The 24,862-nt window shown below is 44.1% G+C and overlaps 2 protein-coding genes across 4 annotated transcripts; both read right to left on the bottom strand.

Moving 5' to 3' along the window:
- Positions 1-374: 374 nt before the first annotated feature.
- On the bottom strand, positions 375-10,209 carry LOC143482183 (neuronal acetylcholine receptor subunit alpha-10). The gene is made up of 5 exons (XM_076980470.1): positions 9,953-10,209; positions 6,504-6,649; positions 5,720-5,874; positions 3,399-3,931; positions 375-2,824 (listed from the first exon to the last, which is right to left on the bottom strand). The coding sequence occupies exons 1-5, from the start codon at positions 10,011-10,013 to the stop codon at positions 2,124-2,126; spliced, it is 1,596 nt and encodes a 531-aa protein (XP_076836585.1). The 5' UTR covers positions 10,014-10,209; the 3' UTR covers positions 375-2,123.
- An 819-nt stretch (positions 10,210-11,028) lies between these two features.
- nup98 (nucleoporin 98 and 96 precursor) lies at positions 11,029-24,856 on the bottom strand. Of its 3 annotated transcripts, none has more exons than XM_076980752.1 (34): positions 24,695-24,856; positions 23,592-23,695; positions 23,258-23,350; positions 22,993-23,037; positions 22,734-22,916; positions 22,481-22,620; positions 22,254-22,361; positions 21,945-22,116; positions 21,527-21,684; positions 21,250-21,378; positions 20,891-21,023; positions 20,696-20,788; positions 20,453-20,596; positions 20,147-20,280; positions 19,805-19,992; positions 19,545-19,664; positions 19,071-19,339; positions 18,805-18,918; positions 18,567-18,705; positions 18,263-18,440; positions 17,739-17,891; positions 16,603-16,824; positions 16,285-16,414; positions 15,735-16,155; positions 15,259-15,491; positions 14,831-15,088; positions 14,268-14,425; positions 14,025-14,165; positions 13,463-13,617; positions 13,006-13,227; positions 12,521-12,762; positions 12,222-12,376; positions 11,954-12,065; positions 11,029-11,844 (listed from the first exon to the last, which is right to left on the bottom strand). In XM_076980752.1, the coding sequence occupies exons 2-34, from the start codon at positions 23,668-23,670 to the stop codon at positions 11,642-11,644; spliced, it is 5,424 nt and encodes a 1,807-aa protein (XP_076836867.1). In that variant the 5' UTR covers positions 23,671-23,695; positions 24,695-24,856; the 3' UTR covers positions 11,029-11,641. The 3 variants fall into 3 exon arrangements, with proteins under 3 accessions (XP_076836867.1, XP_076836866.1, XP_076836868.1); XM_076980751.1 differs by having other exon boundaries at positions 21,238-21,378; positions 24,695-24,855; XM_076980753.1 differs by lacking the exon at positions 22,993-23,037 and having other exon boundaries at positions 21,238-21,378.
- Positions 24,857-24,862: the final 6 nt, after the last annotated feature.

Below are 24,862 nucleotides of genomic sequence, written 5' to 3' on the forward strand. Positions count from 1 at the left end.
TCGAGAGGAGAAAGGAAGAGAAGCCCAAGTCCCGAAACCTCTACTAACAATTACCGGCTGTAGTCCGTATGGCGGTGTAGTGCTGGAGCCAATTCTTACAACAGAGGCAAAGGGTCTACAGCATGAGCAAAGATTTGACAGTAACTAAAGTGTAATGATGTAATGGTAAGGACAGAGTCAGTGGGGGGGCAGGCACTGGCATGGGTTCAAAGGTGGAAAATTGTAGACGCTGGGTCAACGGTGGGGTGCGTGGAAGGAGGTGCTGAATGGGACCTGGACCTGCTGGGACTGCAGAAACCAAAACTTCCACGATAAATAAAGTATACTGTGTACTAAAGTGTACTAAATTTTAATATTCTGAAGCACACAAAATGTATTTTTACTAAACTGTAACAACCTTTATTGGATAAGATAAGATATGTCTTTATCGTCTGTCTCAACTGAGTCAGAAGTTCATCTTTGACATGGCTTTACAGATCACAAATATACACACATCACAAGTACAATTAAAAATATTGTATTTAATATACAATAATTTTATAAAGACGGAAATAAAATCTTACAATCAAACTTTTTTAAGTGTATGTACACCTCAGTTTCAGATTTTAACCATATGCAGTATATGGCCAAACGTGTTCAACACTCCTAATAATTATGCTTGGGCTTTTCTCCTGTCAACCACAGGCTTCCAGCTACAACATGGTAGAGCATGCAAACATACAGATAGGGACCACAAAAGTAAATGTAAACATCCCCATTCATGTTGCATCATTCATTACAATTTCAAACAGCTGCTGGAAGTCACATTAGCATAAGAACTTGTGTATCATGTCATAAAATGGGTTTCCATGGCCACAAAGTAACAGCACACAAGCTTGTGTACTGCCAAGCATCATCTGGACCAGAGTAAAGCGTGGTTACACTGAGCTCTGGAGCAGTACAAACGTGTGGAGGGATGAATCATGTTTCACTGTCTGGCATTCTGACGTGCGAATATGGGTTTGGCAGATGCCAAAAGAATGTTTGTATGTTGTGAGTACCTTGTTTGAAATGTTAACTATTGGACTTTTGGCCATTGGTGAGTGGTGGAGTTGTTCTAGTATCACCTCAGTGTTGCATCAGTGTCAGTGTAGGTCATGTCTGCCAATGTGAAGAATGGAAAATCGATAATTGTATAATTGTGTTCACATTTTTCAAGCTGAATCACTGTGAAGGTGTGCAGAGCCCAAAGATGAGTTCAAACCCCATTAGCAGTTCATGCAGCTCTCATGCACCGTTCCCTAGTTGAAATCGCTTTGACTGTAGAGATACACAGTGGCACATGCCAGAATCAGAACAGGTGCCAGCAGCACTCCACTTCAATGGATTCATCCTCCATTGCTGCGATGTAATAAGTGGCATAGGACAGAAGACCCATGAACTTACTGACACTAAGGTTTATTTCTTCATTCTGCTTTGCCTAAAAGCTATGAAAACACTGACATTGCATAATGCATCTAAAAATTTACACTGACATTTTCTCAAAAGTGTCATTGTCTCAAATGCAGAGTTTGTTCATCTAGAAAAAGTCCACTAAATGTCTCTCATGCAGAAACATGCAATGTTTTAAACAAAATACAAGCAGTCAGTGGAATACAAGAGACAGGAATTTAGTTTGGTTTCATTTTCATTGTCTTTTACCCTCACTAAGTGTTTCTGTAATTGATGTAGAACAAAACTTCTACACCCACAGTATTTACAGAGCACCTATGTCAACACTGAAACAGACACTCCACGTGTTCACTAATAAAGGAGTACTGTACATCAGTCACTCAGAAAGGCAGCTCCTTAAGTTTTGCTGTGATATTTGTTTGCTGGCTATCTAGCTTAGTTAGCAAGATAGATCACAAACTAGCAGGAGCTTTTCTCTGGCATTGACATTGTCGATCAATAAGGATAGCTACCAATTTAACTACTGCTGACTAGCAAGTTAAATTGCATCAGGTTACATAAACTACAGAAACAAAAGTTCTATCTGACATATTTTTCCAACTTTTACTTTAGCCATATGTCCTTCCTGGAGAAGAATTCATGTGGTGCTGCCATCTGAATAAATCAAAATGGAATGCATATTGTGTGACAACCTAGACAGCCTTTCCCAAGATGAGCAAACTCATAAGGAACACCATGATAAAGAAGATCCACATGAAGAAACGATCCATGACCTTCGCAACTTTACGCCACTCGCCAGTACGTCTCTGTGTGGCCTTTTGTTCGTGATAACAGCTGGCGATATACTCGATGTTCCTCAGTAGAGACTGGTGAAGACACTGGCATTGGCCCTTAAACACCACCTCCTTTCTCTCCAGTGACTCCTTACCACCTGTGGCACCAACGCGTCCGTCTCGTCTTTTCCCGTCTCTCCTGTCCCACCCACCACACCTTCCAGCTGCTCCTGACGCCCCGTCCTTCCAGACACTAACGCAGTCAGTTTGGTTTGCGTCTGAAGACATGGTTGGACTCAGATCTTCTTCTGCTTTTTCCACACAGTCCAGCCTCTGAGGTTCCTTCGCCTCACTGGTCGCAGCTCCTTGCACTCTGGAAGCCAAGTCCTCCTCCCTCGCTGGGCCATCCACCGTCCAGTTGCCTCCTCCTTGGACAGGTTTCTTAGTATGGACCGACACCTCATGAACAAAACAGACTCGGGCCAGGTAATGCAGGATGAAGCGGCGGGCCCACTCCGGCACAGGCCGAGCCTCAGGACCACAGTGGTGGATGTTCATTATGAAGATGGTCAGGGCTGTGGAGGCTGTGATCATGGTCATTGTGGCGATGTAGTACTTGCCTGTGAGCACAAGACTGGACTGATTAATTACAGCAGATTGCATTACAGAGCAAATGACACTAAACAGATACAACCATATCTGTTTAGTGTCCATAAATTACCACTATGAGGCCATAAAATGATTGTCATGTCTCAAGAGGGCTGTTACAAAGTATTATTTAAGCACTTAGCACTGACTAGATTGAAGCTCAATAGTATTATAAATGCAGCTTAGGCAATATTGTTCAGCAATAGAATTGATATGCTACATTATTCATGCTAAGTACTGTATTGTTAAACCACTTGTGCATTACATCTGAGCCTACGTTTTACCTCCAGAGATATTATATGCATAAATGTGTTAGAGTGCCAAAACAAATGTAATGCTTTTTTTGGTTTGGGTTTTTATTGCTTGTTTTTACAGAGACACCACAATACAATAATTGCAAGCCATGTGACCTCTGCAGATAGTGATTACAGATGCTGGCTTTTTGGCTTTGTATGATATTAAAATCTTGAAAAAATATTTTAGCATGCATTTGTGATTCTGATATTCAAATCAGTCAACGCACTACAAGAGCACGTAACATCTCACCAATGAGTGGCACGTTCTCGGATGGAGGCATGCTCTCTGCTACCAACAACTGGAAGACAGTGAGGGCCAACAGAACCGTAACACCAAGGGACACTTTTTCTCCTGAGTCAGCTGGTAAGAAGAAACCCAAGGGAGCCAGAAATGAGATCATCATGCATGGGATGAGTAAGTTGAAGATGTAGAAGGAAGCCCTCCTCTTCAAGTGCAGCGTGTAGGTGATGTCAGGATACGGGTCAGAACAGCAACCGTACAGTATGATGTTCTTCTTCGCAGGCATTCCCAGTACTTCCCATTCAACGTTCTCCACAACGTCTGCAAGGTCAGCACTGTCCAGGGCATTGAGGAGGTCCATCTGGTTGCCGTTGTGGGTCCAGGAGCCAAAGGTGAGACGACACTGCTGAGAGTCAAAGGGGAAGAAGGACACGTCCACCTTGCAGGAGCTTTTGGTGATGGCTGGTTGATCCCACGTGATCTGGCCATCATAATGGATCACAACATTGGTCTCCATGGAGCTAGAGAACTGGTCATCCGCACTGTTAGGTAAATATTTGGCCAAACACAGACAAAGATGCTTTATATTTCTGTTTTTCAGTAATATATCAGCATTTCAAGGAGTGAATATTTAATATTCTGTACTTTTAAGCTCAGTTAAGATTGTCATGATGGAACCTATTGAGGGTAGGAAACTTGAACGGTGATTAGATATTCTTTGCAATTATGAATAGATATTAAGAAATAAAACACACAGGTAGCCTTTGAAAAAGAAAGAGATACTCACATCTGAAATACTCTTCAATCACTTGTGATATTCACTTGAAAGAAATACGAACAATTTTGGAAAACAGCACTGAGTAAGCACTATAATAGTGCAATAATGGTTGAGGTTTAATTTTGAAAAAAGATCATATTCTAAGTAAAATAATACACAATATACTGAAGATCGAAGGTCAATCCATGCCAATTCAATACATTTTTTAAATAAGGATGTTTACAGCATAAAAATGTGTTATTGATTAATATTAACACTTAATTAACACAAGGAAATTAGAATAGTTCTTGAAAAATCTACATTAGGTATGAAAATATATTATGAAGAGAGTTTTTTTTACCTCCAAATAACTTCAATGTAGACGTATATTAAAACTTAACAAAAACTGCAAAGTGCAAGTAAAAGTTTTCAGCAGAAAGCATAAATCTGGTAAATATTTAAATTGTTTGCATTTATAAATGCAAAATATTCAGCAATAAATGAAAACATTGTAAATTAATATCAAGGTTTATTGAATGTTCAGTAGAAATTGCAAACATAAACATGAAAAATAAGCACTTGGTGAAGTTTAGAATACAAAACATAGCAAAAGTGATTAAATTTAGCTCAGAGGGCTAAATTAAAACTGGACTCATGCTGTAGGAATTTGCAGGGTCTCGTAAACTTTTTGCAATTATTTTCAAGAGAATCGATGATTGTGCTGTGAGTCCTATAGGTCAGCTGGCCTGCAATGACCCAGGAAGTGTCTGAACTAGAGGGAAGACTAGAGGGAATCTAAACTATTCACTCACGCCCTCTCCTCTGACGGGCAATACTCTGTTTACGTACTTCCTTACCTCACCAGGCATTAAATTATAATATGTTGTAAACATCCTTATTAAAATGATTTATTCTTGAATCATAATGTGCTCGTAGTGATTCCTGGGTTACACATCATCTCAAATTAAGTACATGTGTAATAGCCTCCAGACTCTTCCATCACCTTCAATTGCTTTTGGAACTACTTATAATTGTATGTTAATTTTATCAGATTAGTGCTGATAACTAATGATCAGACATCATTTGTAGGGTGAAACATTCTCAGCACAGCAGTGATAGCGTTGGCATGGATGTGGGTGTTGAACTGGTGTAACGGTGTCAGACGCAGCTTGGTGTCACTCTCACTGCTGGGTTGACTGGGTGCCACTCAAAAATGACAACTGTGTGGTCAGCAACGAACCACTTAGAAGAGGCCAGAGAAACAGCTACAAACTCTGCACAGCAAAAGATGAGCACTAGACCCATACTGTATATCTACAAGTAGCTTTTGAATATTATTTGAGATAACATTAAGCAGAGAGGAAGATTTCTGTTCAGCTTACAGTACGAGCTAGGTGATGGGGGAAAAGAACCACACCAAGTGGCTCAACACTCTAGTAAATAAACAACTTTACATGGTGTCTGTGGCAACACCAGATTGAACAGATATCTGTCAAAAGAAAGGAGTGGGACTAACAGACAGGATGGTAAGGCAGAACTAAAACTGATGACACTCAATACCAGTACAACCTACTTGTTATATAGGACTATATCTGGTCTCCATACATAACTACTAGGTATACGGATGGTATCAAGTCCATCGTAGTCTGCCTTATTCCATATGAGATATGCATCAAACCAGACTTGACGAATCCACAGGTACGTGGTGAGGATTTGGTTCCGTTCATCCTGAAACAATGTTACACAAAACAACAGAATTTGTTTCTTAAAAGACATCAGTCAATTAATTCTCATCATCCATTTCACAGGCCTAACATTGGCCAATCAACACAGAACATGAATGCCATGCATATATCAGGACTCTGACATTGTGTGAAGTTTCAAACCATTTGGCCGCTAGGTGGCACTATTGGTGAAAACCTTTAGTTCCTAATACTTGTTCCTTACTTTTAAAAGTACACTCTAATCATGCATTCTAATCAAGCATAAATAATTTACTCAAAACCCCTTGGGCTGCTTAGGTTGCTGGCCTACATCACAGCTATATTTAATATATATATTTAAATGTATATATAGATATATGCTAGAAAATATTCTGGGGCAAATATACAAGGCAGACTGGGTGTTAATCCCTTCCAACCAGTTTACAAAGTTGGTAGAAGCAACCAACAGACTCATTATAGATTTTTGTTATGTTCTAATGAAAGAATTATTCATTTTGACATTGAAAATGCAGTAATGAATATTGAATATTGATACAGCCTGGGACAATATGTGTGTGCGTCGTATGTAATCTATCTGACTTTCATGACATTCAAGAGGGCTGATCATTTTTTGCAAAAATGATGCACCATTACCATATCAATGATTTGAGAGAGGGTGATCTGTAAGGTGACATTTATGACGTCGTCCGTGTTATCCACCGGCCTCAGTGCACTGGTGTAATTAGCAAACAAGTCCTTTAGCAGCTTGTGGGCATATTTCCCCTGAGCACCCCAACACACTGCAGAGACACAGCCAGAGAATAAAAGGTGTAACAACTTCTATGACAGGCTCCTAAATACAACATTTCCTGTACTGGAATCATTCGGTGTGTGGCTGGTGAGGGAACTGATTCACGACTGCTGAAAGGCGAGAATGGAGCAGTACCAATCTGTAGTGCCTGAATGATTCTCCATTTGCACTAACTGCAGGCCATCCCCCACCGCAGATGAAAAGCCTTGAACCATCAACGAGACAACTGCATCGATATTACAGACTATTTCAGGAGAAATTAAAATTTACTCCTCTTTGGAAAAAAAACCTAACTTTTTTTATGCTGGCCAGATCATCTTAAGGGTATTTATTGGATTGAAGAATGTAAGGAAATTTTTTTTAAAGGTCTACAGCACCTGCCAGTGTATCAAGTGCTGGTCTCACTTAGAATAGCTGTCATTAGCTCTATATAGATCACCATACAATATCTAAGCAACACAGGACAAGGACAGGAAGCACAGTGTGAGATTATGTCCGGTCCATAAAGATGGAACACATAAAATAGGTGACCTCTGCTTTTTAATAGCCAAATAGATTACACTCTAGTTCCAGGCTATAAACTCTGAAGGATCTGCCTGGCAGCTCACGGGTGCCTGATGAATGAGAGAACAATTAACACACTTGCCCTTGTGCCAGGCTGAGGAATATTGCAGCCACCTGCTATGTGCAATGGACCTTTGGTAAATCTATACCGCAACCTGTCCAGTGGCCACCGATAAATTATATTTTATCTTCATCTTCCACAAAGTTCCCTGTCTCATACAATAGATAATACAACACTAGATAAAGGCTGCTGCTTCCAGATTAGCACTGAATACACTAATTATGGAGGAGATGCAGGAGATGCAAACGCTTACTGCAGCAGTGGAGCCCTGATGAAGTGGCAGCGCTCATTTACTCTTGACTGCTCCCTGGAGCTCCGGATAAGTGTACTCAGCTCTTTCCCCTAGTATCACTTCAGATGCAAAGCGAAACACCACTGTGCTGTAAAAAAGATGCTTTACTAATGGGGAGGGGAAAGAGGGACCATGACGCTGCACTGGTCTGTGGCGATACAGACTGGCCATATTGTGAAGACCACAAATATTTCACCAATGGTCAATCTTGAGTGCAATTTAATTGTTTTCATTTTTGCACCTTTTAAACATGGACTCTTGCTTGCAAAGTACTAATTAGCCAGCTCCTACATAAAGGCCATTATCAAACCTGTTCAGCAGCACACAGCTCTCCAGCCACTGGTACTGCTCTACTTGAACCACCATGACAGAGTACAGACTATTCTGTACTGGCACCCTGGTGGCCAAATTAACTTCTACTCGTTGTCTTCAGATGCACAGAGTTGCTGAGTATTTGACTTAGTATTATACTACAAAGCTACTACCAGGGCTTCTGGTTGTTGCTTTGGAAAAGGGCACCTGCCAATTGTTAAATGTTTTATAAGTATCATCCTTCAATGATGGCAATCCTTAGTGGTAAGAATGTCAAACCAGACGCTTAAGTTGCTTTTCTTGGACAGCCTCAGCTATCACTGAACCGGTCTCACATATTTTTACTGATCTTGTGCACTAGGACAAATTCTAAAGTCTGCAGAAAAATCTTGCCTGCTAAGATGCACTCAAATACTGCTGTGTATTGTGCTTTATCATGCAGTAGGACAATGGCCCAAATTCACTCTTTTGGCAGCCAAGGTGTTTTTCATGGCCAAGAACTAGAAAATTCTTGAGTGGTGAAATTCTTGTCTTAGTCACTTGATCTAAATTCAATACAGCATGCATGTCATGTTTTAAAAGCTCTGAAACGCTCCAGAATTACGGACGGCTACAGTCCAAACCTTGCAGATCATTACTACAGATCATTAGAATCCGATAAAATCAGGCTTCAGAACATCATTACATGCTAGAAACCTAAACAAGCTTCACAGTTTGTCAGTCCAAATATTGTAACTGTATAATTTTTATTCCTGGATGAAATGTGGTACAATTCTGACAAGGATGAAAATAAATTAAAAGTGAGGCAAGACATACCCCTTTTCATTTTATGTTTTAAATATTTCAGTTAAAAAAATACTCTCTCTAGTTATTTTTATATAAACTACATATATGTACACAAATACTGGGAGACTAATCCCTAGATTTAAAACCTTTGATGCCCAGAAACTGCTTGACATATTTCCTCCTGGCTAGTTAAAAATACATTCAGTAATGAAGATACAGACCCAAGTATTGGTTGAAGAGAAGAGCTGGTCACGTTAGTGATTGTAGATACAGTTGCATTAACGAAACCCTCTAATGCCCGACAACAGTACAAAGAAATCAAAATTGTTCTACATTTTTCACGGGTGATTGTTATTGCCCCACCATGTTTACACACCCACCAAACATTTAAGATCTTCTGCCCCACTCTGTCCTTGGAGGGAAGATGGTGAGCAAAGACCCACAGAAACTCCCAAAATTGCATTTGATTATTATAATTTTTTTATAACAATGGTCTTTTTAACAAAGATTCGAACATATTTTTACAAAGATGGTTCTTCCAGGACTGATAACCTTGTATACTTGTGCCCAGGAGGCCGTTTCTCAGGTGCCCCGTTCTACTTGCACGGGGCACCTGCACCAGCATAAAGAAAAGTCAACTTTGAAGCCTCACAGCCTCACGTACTTGTTTTACTTGCCGTGCCTTCCGTCCGTGTTTGATTCCTTAGTTTCCTGTGATTTAGCATTATGGAACATTTTCTAACATTAAATGACCGAATCAATTTATCTGATCAATAATAACCAATGAACCTGCAATCTTCTGCATACACATAGTTTATATTTAAATTGTTCCAGAGGCACATGATCTTGCGTGATTTTCGCTGAAAATCCTGCGTATTTCTGAGTATTCCTAGACGACCATTATTTCTCAAGCTGAACAAAGTTTCTCTTGTAGTACAGATTACAAAGGAATTAGAGTACGGTCCTACTGCAGCTGCCGCAGAGGTATTTACCTCATTAAGTAATGCTACACCAACTCAAATGCGAATTTTACTCAAATTAAATACATGCATATTCTAAAAAAAAAAAAAAAAAAACCACTTCGAAAACATCGAGAATTTCTCGAAATGTATTAGATTATTAATTTCACTTGTTTTGAGGGTATAACTGGTCCAGAAAATGACACGAGGCACCACAATGCCAGTGGAATAAAATAGTAATAAAAAGCTTTTTGCAAGATGCCAACGGTGTGCTGACAAAATGATCTACAAACTTGAAACAAATGTTACTGGGCTTACCTGGTGTAATGCTAAAACCGAGGAGAAACGCTAACGAGAACAAACCGCTCCACAGATACATCTTTCAAACAAATTCTCACAGACGGAAGGGGCAGCAATCTCCAGGAATCCCCATAATAAAGCCCGAGGGTCGCACTGCAAACAGACCCGTAATGTGCTGTGCGGGATAATTAAACGGGTGCAACACTCAAAGTAACGCGGTGCTTAACATTCTGGCGTCAGATTACAACACACGAGTCAAACGGCGTCCGCCACGAGTGATGAAACCGATTAGTCATCTGTGTCTAGATTAATTTAATCTGGATTAATACACAACAGCATCAGCTTTGTATTTTTTTTAAACCCCTTTCTTTTTTAAATAGAAAAACATTGAATCACTACAAAGAACATCCAAAAACTTAGCATTTTGTGTTTCATTTGCTTTATTGTTAAAAAAAGAAAACAGGAGGGGGGAGGGCAGCAGAACCATGCAAAGCGAAGAATGTCATGGCATCAAGCCGATACAGACGCAACAGAACCGAACCGGAGGTGTTGAGATGCGCACGCGCAGTCGCGCGCGTTACGTTTGAGAGAATTACCACAGCCTGCGGTTAAAGGGAAACTTTAGGATCGTTATTGCAGAATTGATCCGACTAGCATTTAAATGTGATGTTTGTAGAAAGGGGCAGGGGAGGAGTACAATGACAATGAGACGTAATTAACAATGGGCAAGACTAAAACTTGCCAAGAGTTTCTTGCTGAAAATGTTTATAAGGGGGAAAAAAAGCCATATATTGGTTTAAACTCTTCAGCATATCTCAGACTCCACCCATCTTACCAGAGCTCTGTCCATTTTTTTGTTGCTGCTACACTTAAACCTTTTAACAATGTGGTTTTGCTAAATGGCATATGTACAAAACCCTACAAAAATAGAGATATTCATGACGATTTTACATTTATCATGTCACCACTGTCTGGTGCAAGACAAAATTCAATAGATGAAGTTACCTCCATCTGAATTCCTCAAAAAGACCAGCACGCGTTTCAGATCACACCTTTTTTTAACCAGTCACTCACTTTTATCGCACGCACGCGCACACACACACACACACACACACACACACACACACACACACACACACACACACACACACACACACACACACACACACACTATATATAAAGACTAAAGGGAGGGGGATAAAACCCAACACACACCATCCTTACATAAACTTTCAATTACAGGTGAACAAACTCTTATGCACATCCAACCTCCAAGGAAAAAATGCTAAATGATCTGTATTCATGGTTTTTAGATCAGATGATAATGTACTTAAAACTACACATCCACATTGTATTATACTTGTGTGTGTTCCATGTAGCCTAAAGTGCAATTCTCAAATTGCAACTTGTACTCTAAAAGCCGGTGAGGTCTCCCCTCAAAAGGGTATTATGCACTTACACATCAACAGCCCAATTCACCAGACTCCAAGATGTATGCGATCAAAGAAAGACGCAATACACAGGAATGAAAAGAAACACAATCAGAACAACAATGCACAGGAATGACGCATCCAGAAAACTTGTGCCTGCTTGTGTTTATAGGCCATTTGGATTCCACAAGTCTCTAAGAGCAGAAACCAGAAAAAGTCTAAACACTGACCACCCGGATGCCACTTTGCCCCGCCGTTTTGTATGGGCTCCTGAATCTCAGTGACTAACGATGTACTCTCGTAGGTAAGACTGGGTCAGGCTGCGAAGCTCTTCCAGGGCGTAGTCCTCGGGCATGGGCAAGCGTCCAATGTGGGGGGCCAGGTGGCACAGGGGGATGTGGCGGGGGTCCGGGGTGCCCTCCCCACCCTGCTGAAGGCTTAGCACTACACGCAGGATGTTGGCCACACGTTTGGCCATTTCTGCGAGCACAGACAGTATTTAGTTAGATTTTTAAAAAAATTGGATAAAGTACGCTGGCAAGACCATGACACCCGAAACTGGAAGGGAGGAAACTTTGACGTCTCTGACCTGATTGGGCGAGTCTGTCTTTGGCTTTGGAGCAGGGGAGGAGTTCAATCCTGCTGCACAGAGAGGTGACGTCTGTCTGTAATCGCTCCAGTTCATATCCTGGACTCTCCAGCTACACACAGACACGCAAAGGTTTATGTTAGAAGCAGAAAGGTCTTAAAACTCTAGGTACTGATACAATAGATATTATATCTCCTCTCTTTTAGGAGAGCAGCTGGACATGCAAGTAAGATATCTGTTAAGATGAGTTGGTTGTCTGTTGAGCCACCTGCTGAATGCGTTGGAGCGTCTGAATGACGTGGATGTAGTCCTTGTAGACCCGGCCTGATGTGTCCCAGTCCTGGATCTGAACACTACGCTCAGGCACGGCCAAGCCCTCCAGGAACTTCATTAGGTAGTCATGATTATCATTAATTATGCAGTCTTCAGGAAAACAGGAAGAACAAGGAGAGGTTACTTCACGTTGAAGGTGGCAGCTGTGGTTGTGTGTGTGTGTGTGTGTGTGTGTGTGTGTGTGTGTGTGTGTGTGTGTGTGTGTATAGGCAGATTCCATGATTGTGTACGAACCGGAGGCCAGGTTCTGTATGACTAGCCGGTGGCACTGGTTCCAGTGGCCGGCCCTGAAGAGGTGCAACGCCTCCCGGTGTTTGTCTCCGTCCCTCCTGGCACGGGTGGCCTTGGCTTCATGGACCCACTGCATGGGGATCAGCAGCTTCTCTGTGAGGAAGCTCTCTTTCTCTGCAGACTCTTCAGTCTCCTCCAGAGGGCAGTGTTGGTTCAGGATCTCCTTCACAGCATGTTCTCGAAGCCTTAAGACCCAGTTAGAGACGAGAGTAATGATCAGCAACACAGATGAATTAAGAATTAAATGGCACAGGTCTTGGACTTGGAAAAACAAAGCTTTCAATATACAGGCTGGTTTGCCGGTCACATTCAAGAGTCACCTTGAAGTCAGCTATAAATCAACAGGAGTTCACCAAAACCTTCTGCAGAAGCATCAGGATGACGAGGCACACACAGTCTATTTGTGCCCGTGGGCCGATTCTACTCACGAGGAGTCAGGGATGTGTAACAGAACAAAAGCAGCCATCTCCCAGAGGCCCATGCTCTCGAGCTGGGCGGCGTAGCTGGCGTGCAGGAGGCCCTGTCGGGGCAGCGAGAGGTGGGTGTAGTTCAGGGCCTGCAGCACATTCCACAGGTGCCAGCTGAGCCTGTAGTCCAGCCGGTCCGCCGTCACCGTACTGGGGTCCAGGAGCTGCTGCAGGCTATAGTGCCTGAGGGTGGCAACCAATCAGAAATGAGACAGAAGGCACAGACTTACTCCATGTTTTACTTTAGCTGTTCAGAACAGTCCACTGCACGACCGAACATCAAGATTATCGTGTATAACTTTCTCTTTGGGCTTTTTGAGACAGATTTGGTCAGACATTCAGGCACATCAGGCTTTCTTGCCATATAACTACGGTGATCTACCATAGTTCTGTGGTGGTGGAGTAACGGTTGCCTTACTTGTCGCTGTAGAGTTTGAGTAGGTGGAAGCAGACGTCGTAGAGGGGTTTCTGAGATTCCACACTCTCCATCTCCTCATTCAACCCAAGCAGCTCTGTATCGTCCACATAGGGAGGAAGAGGAGCACATGCATACTTCTTCCCTTCTTCCAAACCCTAACGCCGCCACACACACACACACACACACACACACACACACACACACACGCGTAAACATACCTCACGTGAGCTTAACAGTTGTGTTCTCAAATCTAATTGTCTAAAATCAAGCCGTTTGGACACTCAGTAAACGTGTCACGTGCCTCTTCTGTAACCTACACAACGCTCTAAGACTAAATCACATCACAGCATCATTCTTTTGAATCAAAACATCAATTATAAATCGACAGCCTTAATTATAACCAAGTTAAAACACCATAACTAACTAAATGTCATATTTTGCAGTCCTTCATTAATTATAATGTACTAGCTAGAGGAAATAAGGTTGAGTGACGACACTTCTTTCCATTTTAATCCCTGTAATCTTACACTTATTGTTACTGTAAAAATGTAGAAACTCTTGCCTGGAAGGCAGCCTCATATTTGACGAGAGCGTCTGCTACAGAGGCGCTGGGGGGCAGCATGTACCACAGGTGCACCGCCACACACCGTTTCCAGTCCAGCTCCGAGCACACGTTTATGCAGCAGTCCGTCGTCTCCCAGACCTGAGGAGACGGGCCGAGCCACACAAGTTCGGCGATGGCAATATGCGGAAGGTTTTTGGGTTTGGGTGGGGTGGGTCAGGGAGGGGTTTCCTACAGACTTACGGGTTTGCCCGCGAGCAAGGCCAGAATGCGCAGCCGGTCCTCCTGGATGAAGGAGTCTGTCTCCATCCTGTTCCAGTCCGCCAGCTGCAGGGCTAGAAGGTCTCGGCTTGGCTGCGATCCCACCGCCTGGGACAGCAGCAAGGACAGGCGGTGGTCCCCTACAGACGTACACACATCGGCCACGCGCTTCGTTAAGTACAGCCACGCGCTTCGTTAAGGCACTCAGGGCGCTAAAGTCACAGCTCTGTGCCACGCCAGGGTTGCGTGATACTTGCATTGTGACTGCAACATGCTTTATATAAATATATGTACACAGTACGCCAAATGGGAGAATTTTTTTTTTACCCTGGAAATGGCATGCTTCTTTATAATGCACACAAAACTCATGACAGAGGGAAAAAAAAAATACAAAACAAGGAAAAAAATAAATAAATAACCTCATTTGTGTCTTCATTTCCACTCTGTAGACTCAGTGTTGCAAGGCTAATTCCACAAGTGTTGCAAGTTCAAACCTATCGTGTGCCCCTGTGTGCAGGAAGAGGAGTGGCTCCCGCCATGCTCACCGTTCCGCTGGGCGAGTCTGCAGGCCTCGCTGATGCTGTGGCCCGTCAGGTAGCTGAAGATGGCCTCGGCACCGCCGCCGGCCCGGCCCACCTCCTCCTGGACGCGCGGAGCGGCACTCTGGGCCAGCCAGCGCGAGAAGCTCCGTCTGCGGGCCAGCTGCTCCTGGTAGCCCCCGTCGGGCTGGGCCTCGGTCTCGCCGAGCCGGCCCCACAGCGCCTCGCACAGCGCCCACGCCTGCTGCCAGAGACCCTGCACAGCTGACGGAAGGAGACGGAGAGGAGACGTAACTCGACTTGAGCTTTCTGAGCAAACGGCACAGTTTATAACAATGAAAGAAAAGAGAAAAAAAAAGTTAAGCTTGAATAAATGGCAGTTTAAGTGAGATTGGGACATTGCATCAATATCTTGGGCTGGGCTAGCTTCCTACCATCTTCAACTCCGGCTTCGACGTTGACGTCCGTGATCCACTTGGCGTAGTCGTGCAGGGCGTCCACTCCTTTCTCCGGCTGGATGAAGGGGCAGGCGTCCTCCGTGCTGATGGTGCTGTGCTTAAGGCTGATCTCCAGCGGACGGTGGTAGAGGGCCACGTTCTGCTCTGCCTCCTTGGGCTCCATGCCCAGGACCTGCTCCACATGCACTTTATAGGGGCTCTCTGTGATCCTGCAGCAACACCAGGAAACAACGTGAAGAAACAAAGTGGTCACAGAGAGATCACTGATGCAATTAGGTTTTATTTTCTTAATGGATTTTAGCTTGTTTAGAGCATTTAATGGGCATACTTTTAGGAAAAGTACCTTTCAGAAATTCTTAAACAGTTCGGTGAGGAAAAATTCAAGATGCTAACAACATAAAAATGAGACACTCATGGCATCCTTCACAGACCGCCATGTGTGCTAAACTCACTGTCTGATCCTGGCTGGTTTGGGCAAGAACCCAAAGCCCATGGCGTCCGTGGCCTGCGGCTCCTTCCCTTCCTGCACCGTGCTGAGAGCTTCTCCGCTGTGCGCCAGCACCCAGTTAGGGCCCCAGCCCACCCTGAAGGAGCGGCCCATGAACAGGGCCGAGTCCATCAGCAAGCGGCCCTTCCCCAGGGTGACAGAGCTGTGTTGTGGCACGGGACCCCCGAGCCTACGCGCCCCGACCGTGCGTAGCGTGACCTCTGGGACCGGAGGAGGCAGGACGAAGGAGGGGCCCAGCGAGGGCCACGGGGCCTCCGCCACCGGGGGCTGACCGAGCTTCAGAGAGGAGGCTCCAAAAGGAACCTCCGGCAGCTGTGCAAACAGTCCCCCGGGCGAGCTGAACTTGGTCTGCAGGAGGCTGCCCACTGTCAGAGGCGCAGGAAAGTCAAAGGGTGATTCATGGGAAGTCTGTAATGTCTAGGTTGCAGCAATAATTATAGCATTAACAGAAGTATATACACCATGTTGAGCGAAATCTCTGGGTCTTTGCTAACCTGGAACCCTGCCTTGGGATTTCCCAAGTAAGAATTGGGGAGACATAATCTCTTCCAGAAGCTTCTGAGGGTGCTGCTCATGGAACAGGTCACAGTCATCATCTCCAGCGAACAAAGACGCCTTCATAATCTGTTTGGTTCAAAACAATAACACATTGCTTATACGACCGTCACTCGAGTTGCTCGAAGCAGAGATAATGACCGTTTAAGTGAAGAGAGCTGAACTACACGGACCAAAAATTCACGGACAATTCGGTCAACAAGCTTAAGACGACGCTGCCCGTCCGAGCCAAACGGCGGTTCCAGAGAGCGCTGTACCTGAAGGGCGTGAGGGTTGACTCCCAGCAAGGAGGCCATCTGGCTGGACGCGGAGACGGGCTCGTGCTCGTCCTCCGCCCTCAGGCCCATCCTGGTGTCGTCCTCAAGAATGCTCTCCTCCTCCTGGCACAGCACTCCCTCCGCTGGAGGCTCCTGGGTAATGTCGGCCATGTCGCTGTCCAGCTCCGGCACGCAGCTCAGGAGGTCCAACACCGCCGTGCTCTGCGCGCAATGTGCGAATATTTATACTGACGTGCACATATTTATACACGTAAACATCGAGGACAGTCTCCACTAAGGACCATTTGTAGTCAACATAGTAAGCTTCTAATACAAGAAAGGCCTCTGCATAGTTTTTGTTTAAATGTAGATTGAACAGAACAAAAAACAGCCAAACCGTTCAGACAGCTTTAAAAATGTTCACGGGCGTTTCTTTGTATACATGAATCTGACTGACACATAAATCAAATATTTATTGACGTTTTATTTCTTGATGCGTTACATGGGCAAAATGTACAAACTCATGACATCGTTCAAATTCATTTTTAATCCACAAAAAAAGTGCAGAACCTTCAGGTAGCATCACAAAAGATCAGAGGTGAACTTTGTTTAAAACACATATATCTGTATTTGTATATTTTGCATATAATCCAGACATTGCATTAATATAACAATTAACATGTTAGCAAGAAACTGCTAAATACATGTCAATACATGTGAGATTAGTGATGTCTCACATTACTTCAAAAACATGCCCATCTTAACAGCAAACAATGTCAAATAATACAATTGTCTTATCATTTGCAGGCTACACTGTAGAGAAAAAAAAACCTTTGAAGAAAACAAAATGACCTATGCACCCCATAACTTCAACCTAAGAGAGCAAACTCAATACTTAAAACCATGACAGCCTCTTTGATTAAGCAGTGTCCCTGAAGAGAATAATACCCACACCTTCCTAATACAGCATAAAACAGAGCATTATCTGTTTAGGTTTGTGAAAATGGCACATTGATTTTATGCTACCATAGGAGACATCATTACTAGAATCTCCTTCACCAGTGCAGACGCAGGCCGGGAGGCACAAATGTGGATGTACCCAGTGTGTGTCAGACGCAGTGTGTTCCTCGGTCTACCTGTGCCTGTGGCGCCACCTGCTGCTGGCTCAGTGGAATTTGCTGCATTGCTGGCAGGACACCAGTCTTCAACTTCTTTGGGTCCGTTTTGGCTGGGGGTACCTCCTCTTCCTCATCCGAGTCCTGCAGGCCATACTTAGAGAAGTGGGCCACCTGGAGGAGTAAAATAAACACCATAAATTAGCTTTACAGTTCTCACAGCCTTGCTATGTACCAGTGTCTCAGACACCAACAACTGATTATTCAGTATGAATAATAATGGGCCAAAAAAATTACTGGCAAAAATTGGCAACACAGCAGCTGTTCTGGCTAAACCCCATTATAATGTAGCATTGAATTAATTAATTTTTATTTTTATTTTATTGTCTAGCATCTTGGCAACAATAGCCCCTTCAAGCCTGAGCAAAGTGCATATAAAATTACTTGCCTTTACCCCTCAGTTATTAGATACAACATGCTAAAAAAATGAACAGACAGCAGTAAATAAATTGGTAACACTTCTTAAAAATGCTAGCGGCTCGTACCTCAAACACCCAGGATCCAGTCTCAGGGCGGTACTCAAGGAAGCGAGCGCCCTGTTTGCGGGACGCGTTCTCCAGTCTTCCCTCATAATTCATCTCGCTCAGACGCTCAGGACTCTTGATCTGAGTGCAGGTGGTTTTGTCGTTGGGCCAAACACCGTCAAGAGTCACTTCTGCTCGCCTGAGGACGCAGATATGATGAAAATGGTGTAAACATGAGCATAAACCCCATCTTCACTGAAATTCTGGAGTGATCGTTTTAAAAATAAGCTGCTAATCAGAGTGATGCAAATACTGTGCCTCTGACCTGTTGAGGCCATCTCCCTCAGGAGGTTTATCTTTGTCATCAGGGTACACGATCACCTCCTTTCGTCTGAAGTGTACAATTTCATCGAGGTTCATGTTTGTCACGTTCACCTCACCGGGAAAGAAGACCGACCCATAGCCTGCAAGATCACCAATGTCATTCATCATCTCTATCCTGATTTTTGATCAGATCAGTGCAGGAGAAACTGCAGGTGCATGTCTAGTGCAGTATGGAGTACCTCTCCTGCCCACGGTGAAGTTCTCCACAATACACTCTCCATTTTCATTCAGCATCTTCCCCAGCTCCTCCATTGATGGGATGGTGTAGTAACCTACTCGACTCAGAATTATACCTGTAGTCAAGGAATGGAGAGACAAATGAATCATGAAGGTTCTTCAAAAGGTCGACTGGATCAGAAAGTGATTCCTCAATTTAAAAATCTCAACCAATGATAAAGGGAATAAAGGCTCGACTACATTGCTGAGACTGCTGAACAAAACCCACCAGCCGGATGAGGAGGTTTCTGGGCTTCCAGCTCCTCGTCCCTCTCCTCCTGGACAGAAGACTCCTCCCCGAAGGAGATCTCCTCACTGCTGAGATCCAGGCCATTGCAGACGCTCCCACCTCTGCGCATGTTCAACTCACTGATCGTGTCCTGTAGTAAGGGGTTGGGCTTGGCTACAGGGTTGGTGTAGAACTTGGAAACTTCCAGATCATCCTCCGCCCCCCTCTCTGGCTCTCCATCTTGGGTGTCTTCCACATCCGTTCTCAGGCTAGAAATAAGTTCACACCAGGGTTAACTAAGGTTGTTCTCTTGTAGTGCTGTGCCATTAAATCAATAACTAAAGGTCACAAAGCTTGCAAACATAACTAAAGACCAATGCTATTTAACACCAGCAATAATACAACTAAAATGTTGCCCAGTTTTCCTAGAAAACACCCATCGTGACGACCCAAAATAAAGAGATGAACCCTGACCTGAGGCCATTCTGTGGGTACTCTGAAGGAGAGCTCAAGTCATCAGACTCTCTGTTCAGTGGGCTGCTGTACAAACTGCTCCCATTCAGGTTTTTCAAAACCAGCTTCTTGATACTCTTCCTAAAATGCCACAAACAGGAAGAGCACGTGAACCACAGCAGCGTTGCGAGCAGGAATTCCAGTCCAGTCCACAAAAAGATCCAATTACTGAAGACACTATGCCAAGTACTGAACAAAAGTTGCACAATGCTGATCTTCACCTGGGCATGAAGGCTCCATTGGTGAGGGAAGGTTCGTCATCATCCAACCCATCAAAGAGCTGAGACTTGGCGGACCCGGAGGAGGAGAGGGCCTTGGGGCGCACGCGTGTGGCAGGGCGAGGGGTCAGCTTGTAGTGCGTAGGGGTCGTGAGGGCTTTCTGAGCAGCTGGATTTGTTGGCTTTAGGCGCTAATTAAAAAGGATAAACACGGCACGTCAATCAGATTGAAACAAATGTAAAACATCCATGACGAACACTTAAATGCGGTTATCTGACCTTTTTCTATTACAAAAATAAGCACAAGCAGGACAAGAGCATGCACATTTTCCCTGGTTTACCCACCTCCTCCTTCTTCTTGGGATCAGAAAGAGGGTTTCTGAACAGGGGCGAGTCGCCAAAAGGGGAATAGGCCAAGGCGTTGATCTGCTGCTGAAGCACGGCCTGCTGGGCGGCCGCAGCATTGGGGTCGGTCAGGGCTGTCGGGGAAGCAAAGACCATCCATCATCGAGATGTCGTTCAGTCTCACGCATTATACACTAATGGTACTATACACCAAATTTAGAAATCACTGTATTCTGACGAGCACTGGTGTAGACTTCAAAACGTAAACCCAAAGTGGCAAAGTAACTTGTCTTTTAAAATACTGACCTACAGGTTGCTGTGGTGCACCAAAGTTCAGTGCGCTTGTTCCTGTGTTAAAGCCAGTAGCCCCAAATGTCCCTACAGTACCCAAAGTGGAGCCCATCTTGTTCTGGTTGTTCCCGAACAGAGAGGGTTGCCCCGTGCCTACACCTGCAAAGCAACGATAGGACGTTCTTCGTTGCCCATAAGAAAACTAACCAAAATACCAGAATAACCAAAATGTTTACCACAAGGGCAAACATCACACACCTGCTCCAAAACCTGCTCCCAGGCCCGCCCCTAGGCTACCAGTGGCGGTTTTGTTTCCAAATAGACTCCCTGAAGCAGGATTTGCACCAAACCCTGAAAGACACTTATAGTCATTTGTAACAAGCCATACAAAGGTTCAGTTGGCTACCCAATTCAATGTTGTACCCATATTCATGAGATAAAAGCGAGACTCACCAAAGTTGGAGGTGTTTGTGTTCGCTCCAAGAGTGAGGGTGGGCTTGTTGCCAAAGAGGCCGGTACCAGTGCCGAAGGACGGAGCGCTGGTTGTGGTGGTGCCAAAACCAGCAGGCTTGTTACCAAACAAATTCTGATTAATAAAGAATAAAACAAAATTTGTTCAATTTACCATTGAAGCTACAGAAATGTAACATCAGAGCAGTCCAACATGTAATGAGCCATCGCCCGACTAAAGCATCATTTCAGAAGTCATTCAAATCAGAACATTACTTGTGTGAAAGTATGGCGCATAGACTGAAAACAAGAATGGTACCATTGGTACCACTTTGAGGTCCACTAATCACCTGAGTACCCACATTCCCAAAGCCGGTGTTGGGCTGGCCGAAGAGCCCTGTGCCTGTACCAAACCCAGCAGCTGTACTGGTGTTCGCCGTGTTTCCGAACAGCCCTGTAGCTTGTGAAGCGGCAGTGTTTCCAAACAGGCCCTGTACACACAGATAAAAAAATAATTAAAACAAGCTATACTGAACATCCACGACAAGATGATTCCCAAGACGTAAATGTGTTTAGTTCTGGCACCTAGAACTCTCAGATTTTGCTTTGTTGAGGATTTTACAGTTTATCAGTACTAACCATGCTGCTGGTGTTGGGTTGGCCCATGGTGTTGGTGTTGCCAAAGGAGAAGCCAGTGTTGGGGGCTGTGGTGGTCTGGCCGAAAGGCTTGAACAGACTGTTTGATTGTTGTGGTTGGCCAAATAAACTGTTTGTGGTTGTACCAAAGGCAGCCGTACCTACAGAACAATCAAGTCATTGCATTACATTTCAGACACATTAGTCTATAACCAGTTTATGGTCAGAAGAGAGAGAGAGAAATATACAAATACATTATGCTTCAAGATGGAAAAATGCTGCCAAGCTTCGCTCGTCAGTACAACTAATGTTTGTGTTGTCAGGCTCAATGTTGTTGTAAACATGCAACATGAAACTGACATGCACATGTACAAGTCATGTACGAGCCTGTGCTACAGCTGGGGGGGGCGCATTCACTTACTGGTACCAAAGGAGGTCTTGTTCTGGCCAAAACTGAAGCCAGAAGAACCAAAGAGTCCAGTAGCGGTGCTAGGAGTTGCGGTTGCTGTAGCACCAAAGAGCCCACCTGGGTTGCCTGCCATTGGATTCGAGGGCCCCTTCCTCCCTGCCTGGTAATCCTCCAACCTCAGCTCCTAAACATCAGAAAGGCAATCACAGAACCCAAAAATTCAACCCGACTGCCATTATGTTACAGTATAGATTTAGACACGTGTTGGCAGTATGTTAAAATGAAAAAAACTTTGTTGGACAGTTTAAGAATGTGGACTACCTCTAGAGATTTGTTCTCATACTCTTTCATGGCTGTGATGCACTGGTGTTTGGTGTTGATGCTGGTCGTCACACCACTTTTCACCATTGTGTCACTTCCAGTTGGTGGCTAAAAGAAAATTATGCATTGTTAAAGAGTGTAGCTCGTATTTAAAATAGTATGCAAAACCTCATTCTGTTCTATGCCAGTGTGACCAAGTCAGAGTAAAGGCATACACATTTACTTACATTAAATTTGATGGTTGTGCCAGGTTGCGTGGCAGTGAAACTTGATGAACCAAACAGGGACCCAGAAGTTCCTCCAAATGGATTGGAGGTGGTGTTGGTTGTCCCAAAGAGCCCACCACTACTGGTACTGGTGCCAAAAGCTTAAATTAACAAATACAATTATAAAAAAACAAACATGTAGCCATCTTGCCTATGTTTCTTTCAAAAATTATATTTGTCTTCTACTACTCAAAAGTTGTCCATCTAAACTTACTGCCAAAAGTGGCAGGTTTGTTGGCACTAAATGCATTGCCCTGCTGGGAGAAGAGGCCTCCACCTCCAGTGTTCGTGCTTCCAAAGAGGCTGTTAGATGTGCCACTGGGGGCACCAAACCCAAACCCACTGCTGGTGGAGGATGTGACAGGCTGGTTGAACGTGCTGGAGCCGAAGAGTCCACCTGTGCAGAGCAGAGTTCACAACAAACGATGCCGCATAAAAGATGGATAAGGCGTGTGGGGCAGTCTCATGCTTACCTCCTCTACCTGCACCATGGGGGATTTGCTGAGGATTGACTGCCACTTTAAAGTATTACAGGTGGTGTTAGAAATGCAGTGAAGCATATTTTTAAAACAATACATGTCACACTGTACAATTCACTGTTTATGTTCATGACTGGAAGATAAACAATTCAGAACATGCTTCTAATAACAACTAGTAGTGTGATCAAGTTCTGAATGATATTCTACAAAAGATCTAACAATTTGAAGACAGCAATAATATTTACATAAATCAGCATACCAGGTTTGTTTTGTGTTGCTCCAAAGAGGCCGCCTGTGTTGTTGGTAGTTCCAAAAGCAGAGGAACCAAATCCAGTTGCTCCAAAACCAGTGTCTGAAAATGTAAAAGGAAAAATATTCTTGACCTACTCTTACAACCTGAAACTATTCTTGAAAGCAAACTCCATTGAAGTATACATGATTTTTATATACACACTTTGTGGGATAGTTATTTGGTTAGGATTGTTTGGCTGTGACAAAATATACAGGTTATTTATTACAGACTATACCCTCTGTATAAAACAAGTTCAGATTAAGGAATTCTGACAGTTTTAAATTCCTCTATGAAGACTTACTTTGTTGTCCAAACGTGGATGCAGTCCCAAATCCTCCTGGTCCTCCCCCAAAGGGAGCACCAAACGACTTGTTGAACATCTTGCACTATACAGACTGCATATGTCTGGCAAAGACACAATAAGCATTTCATCAGTAAAAAATAACAGCCCACACTTTATACCATCAAAAATATTTTGCCATGTAGCTACGCCTAATCTCAAACCGACCACGCAATGAAATTATTCGCACAGATTCTGAAAGTATAATGAAAGTGTGTATTTTGCAGTGTTAAATGCACATTAATTCCAGAATTAACTCATTTACACATAGACACGCTCAAGTAGTGACCAGAGATTAAACAAGTCGCCAACGCCAAAAAACATGCGGTCACGTTTAAAGTCAGCTAACGTTAGTTAGCTACAGTACTTATCCTGGTCATCCTTATCCAAATAACGTTAGCAGCCAACGACCAAGAACACACAACAAGCGAGTAATAATGATTTGCGTGACTATAACCTGAAGTCTAAAATCCTGGGCGCCAGAAACAGGCCTAAAGATAGCAGCGTCGTGTTGTTGATTTACGGCCTGCACTGGCTAGCCTGGCATTGTGGCCAGCTAACTAGCGTTAGCATGCGAGTATTCCTCGCGTAACTAACGTACACGCCGAACTAGCTAGTTGGCCCACTTGCGCTGTAACATCAGTTTATTTACAATAAACACACACAGCTAACGCTAGCACAGCTAACGCTAGCACAGCTAATGCTAGTTAGCTAGCAAGCGTCCATGTAACCGGATTTATCCTGAGTGAACTAGTGCGCACAAACATCCGCCGACCGACGCCAGTTAGCCCGCTCACGTTAGCCACCGTGTTAACTTACAGGACTCATAGCACGTATATATGTGGCCGAGGTAACGAGATAAACGTTAAAAAGTCTGAAGGCGAACAAATATACGGCCGCCCACACACGGTCGCTGCGGTGAGACGCTCCGGAGATCAACACGCATCTCGTCTCGGCCGCGCTGAGGCCCACACGGCGGGTTTAGCCCGTTAGCTTCTTAGCGCGTGTTAGCATGAACGGTTCGGACGCCGTTGGGTCGACAAACGTCCATCAAACGCGTTTACCGTGCGGGATGCGGTCGAGGCTCAAACTGCCGCGTCGCTAGTTCCTCTCCTGGGCGCTTCTGGTGTCGGTCGTGTTACAGGTTTGACTGAAGCTTCGGTTCGGGGACACTTGGCTGGTCGGTGTAATGTGGAAGGAGGGAAACGACGTCGCTGACGCGTTAAACTAAA

Source organism: Brachyhypopomus gauderio, chromosome 18 (assembly GCF_052324685.1).
Source record: "Brachyhypopomus gauderio isolate BG-103 chromosome 18, BGAUD_0.2, whole genome shotgun sequence".
Taxonomy (NCBI): Eukaryota; Metazoa; Chordata; class Actinopteri; order Gymnotiformes; family Hypopomidae; genus Brachyhypopomus; species Brachyhypopomus gauderio.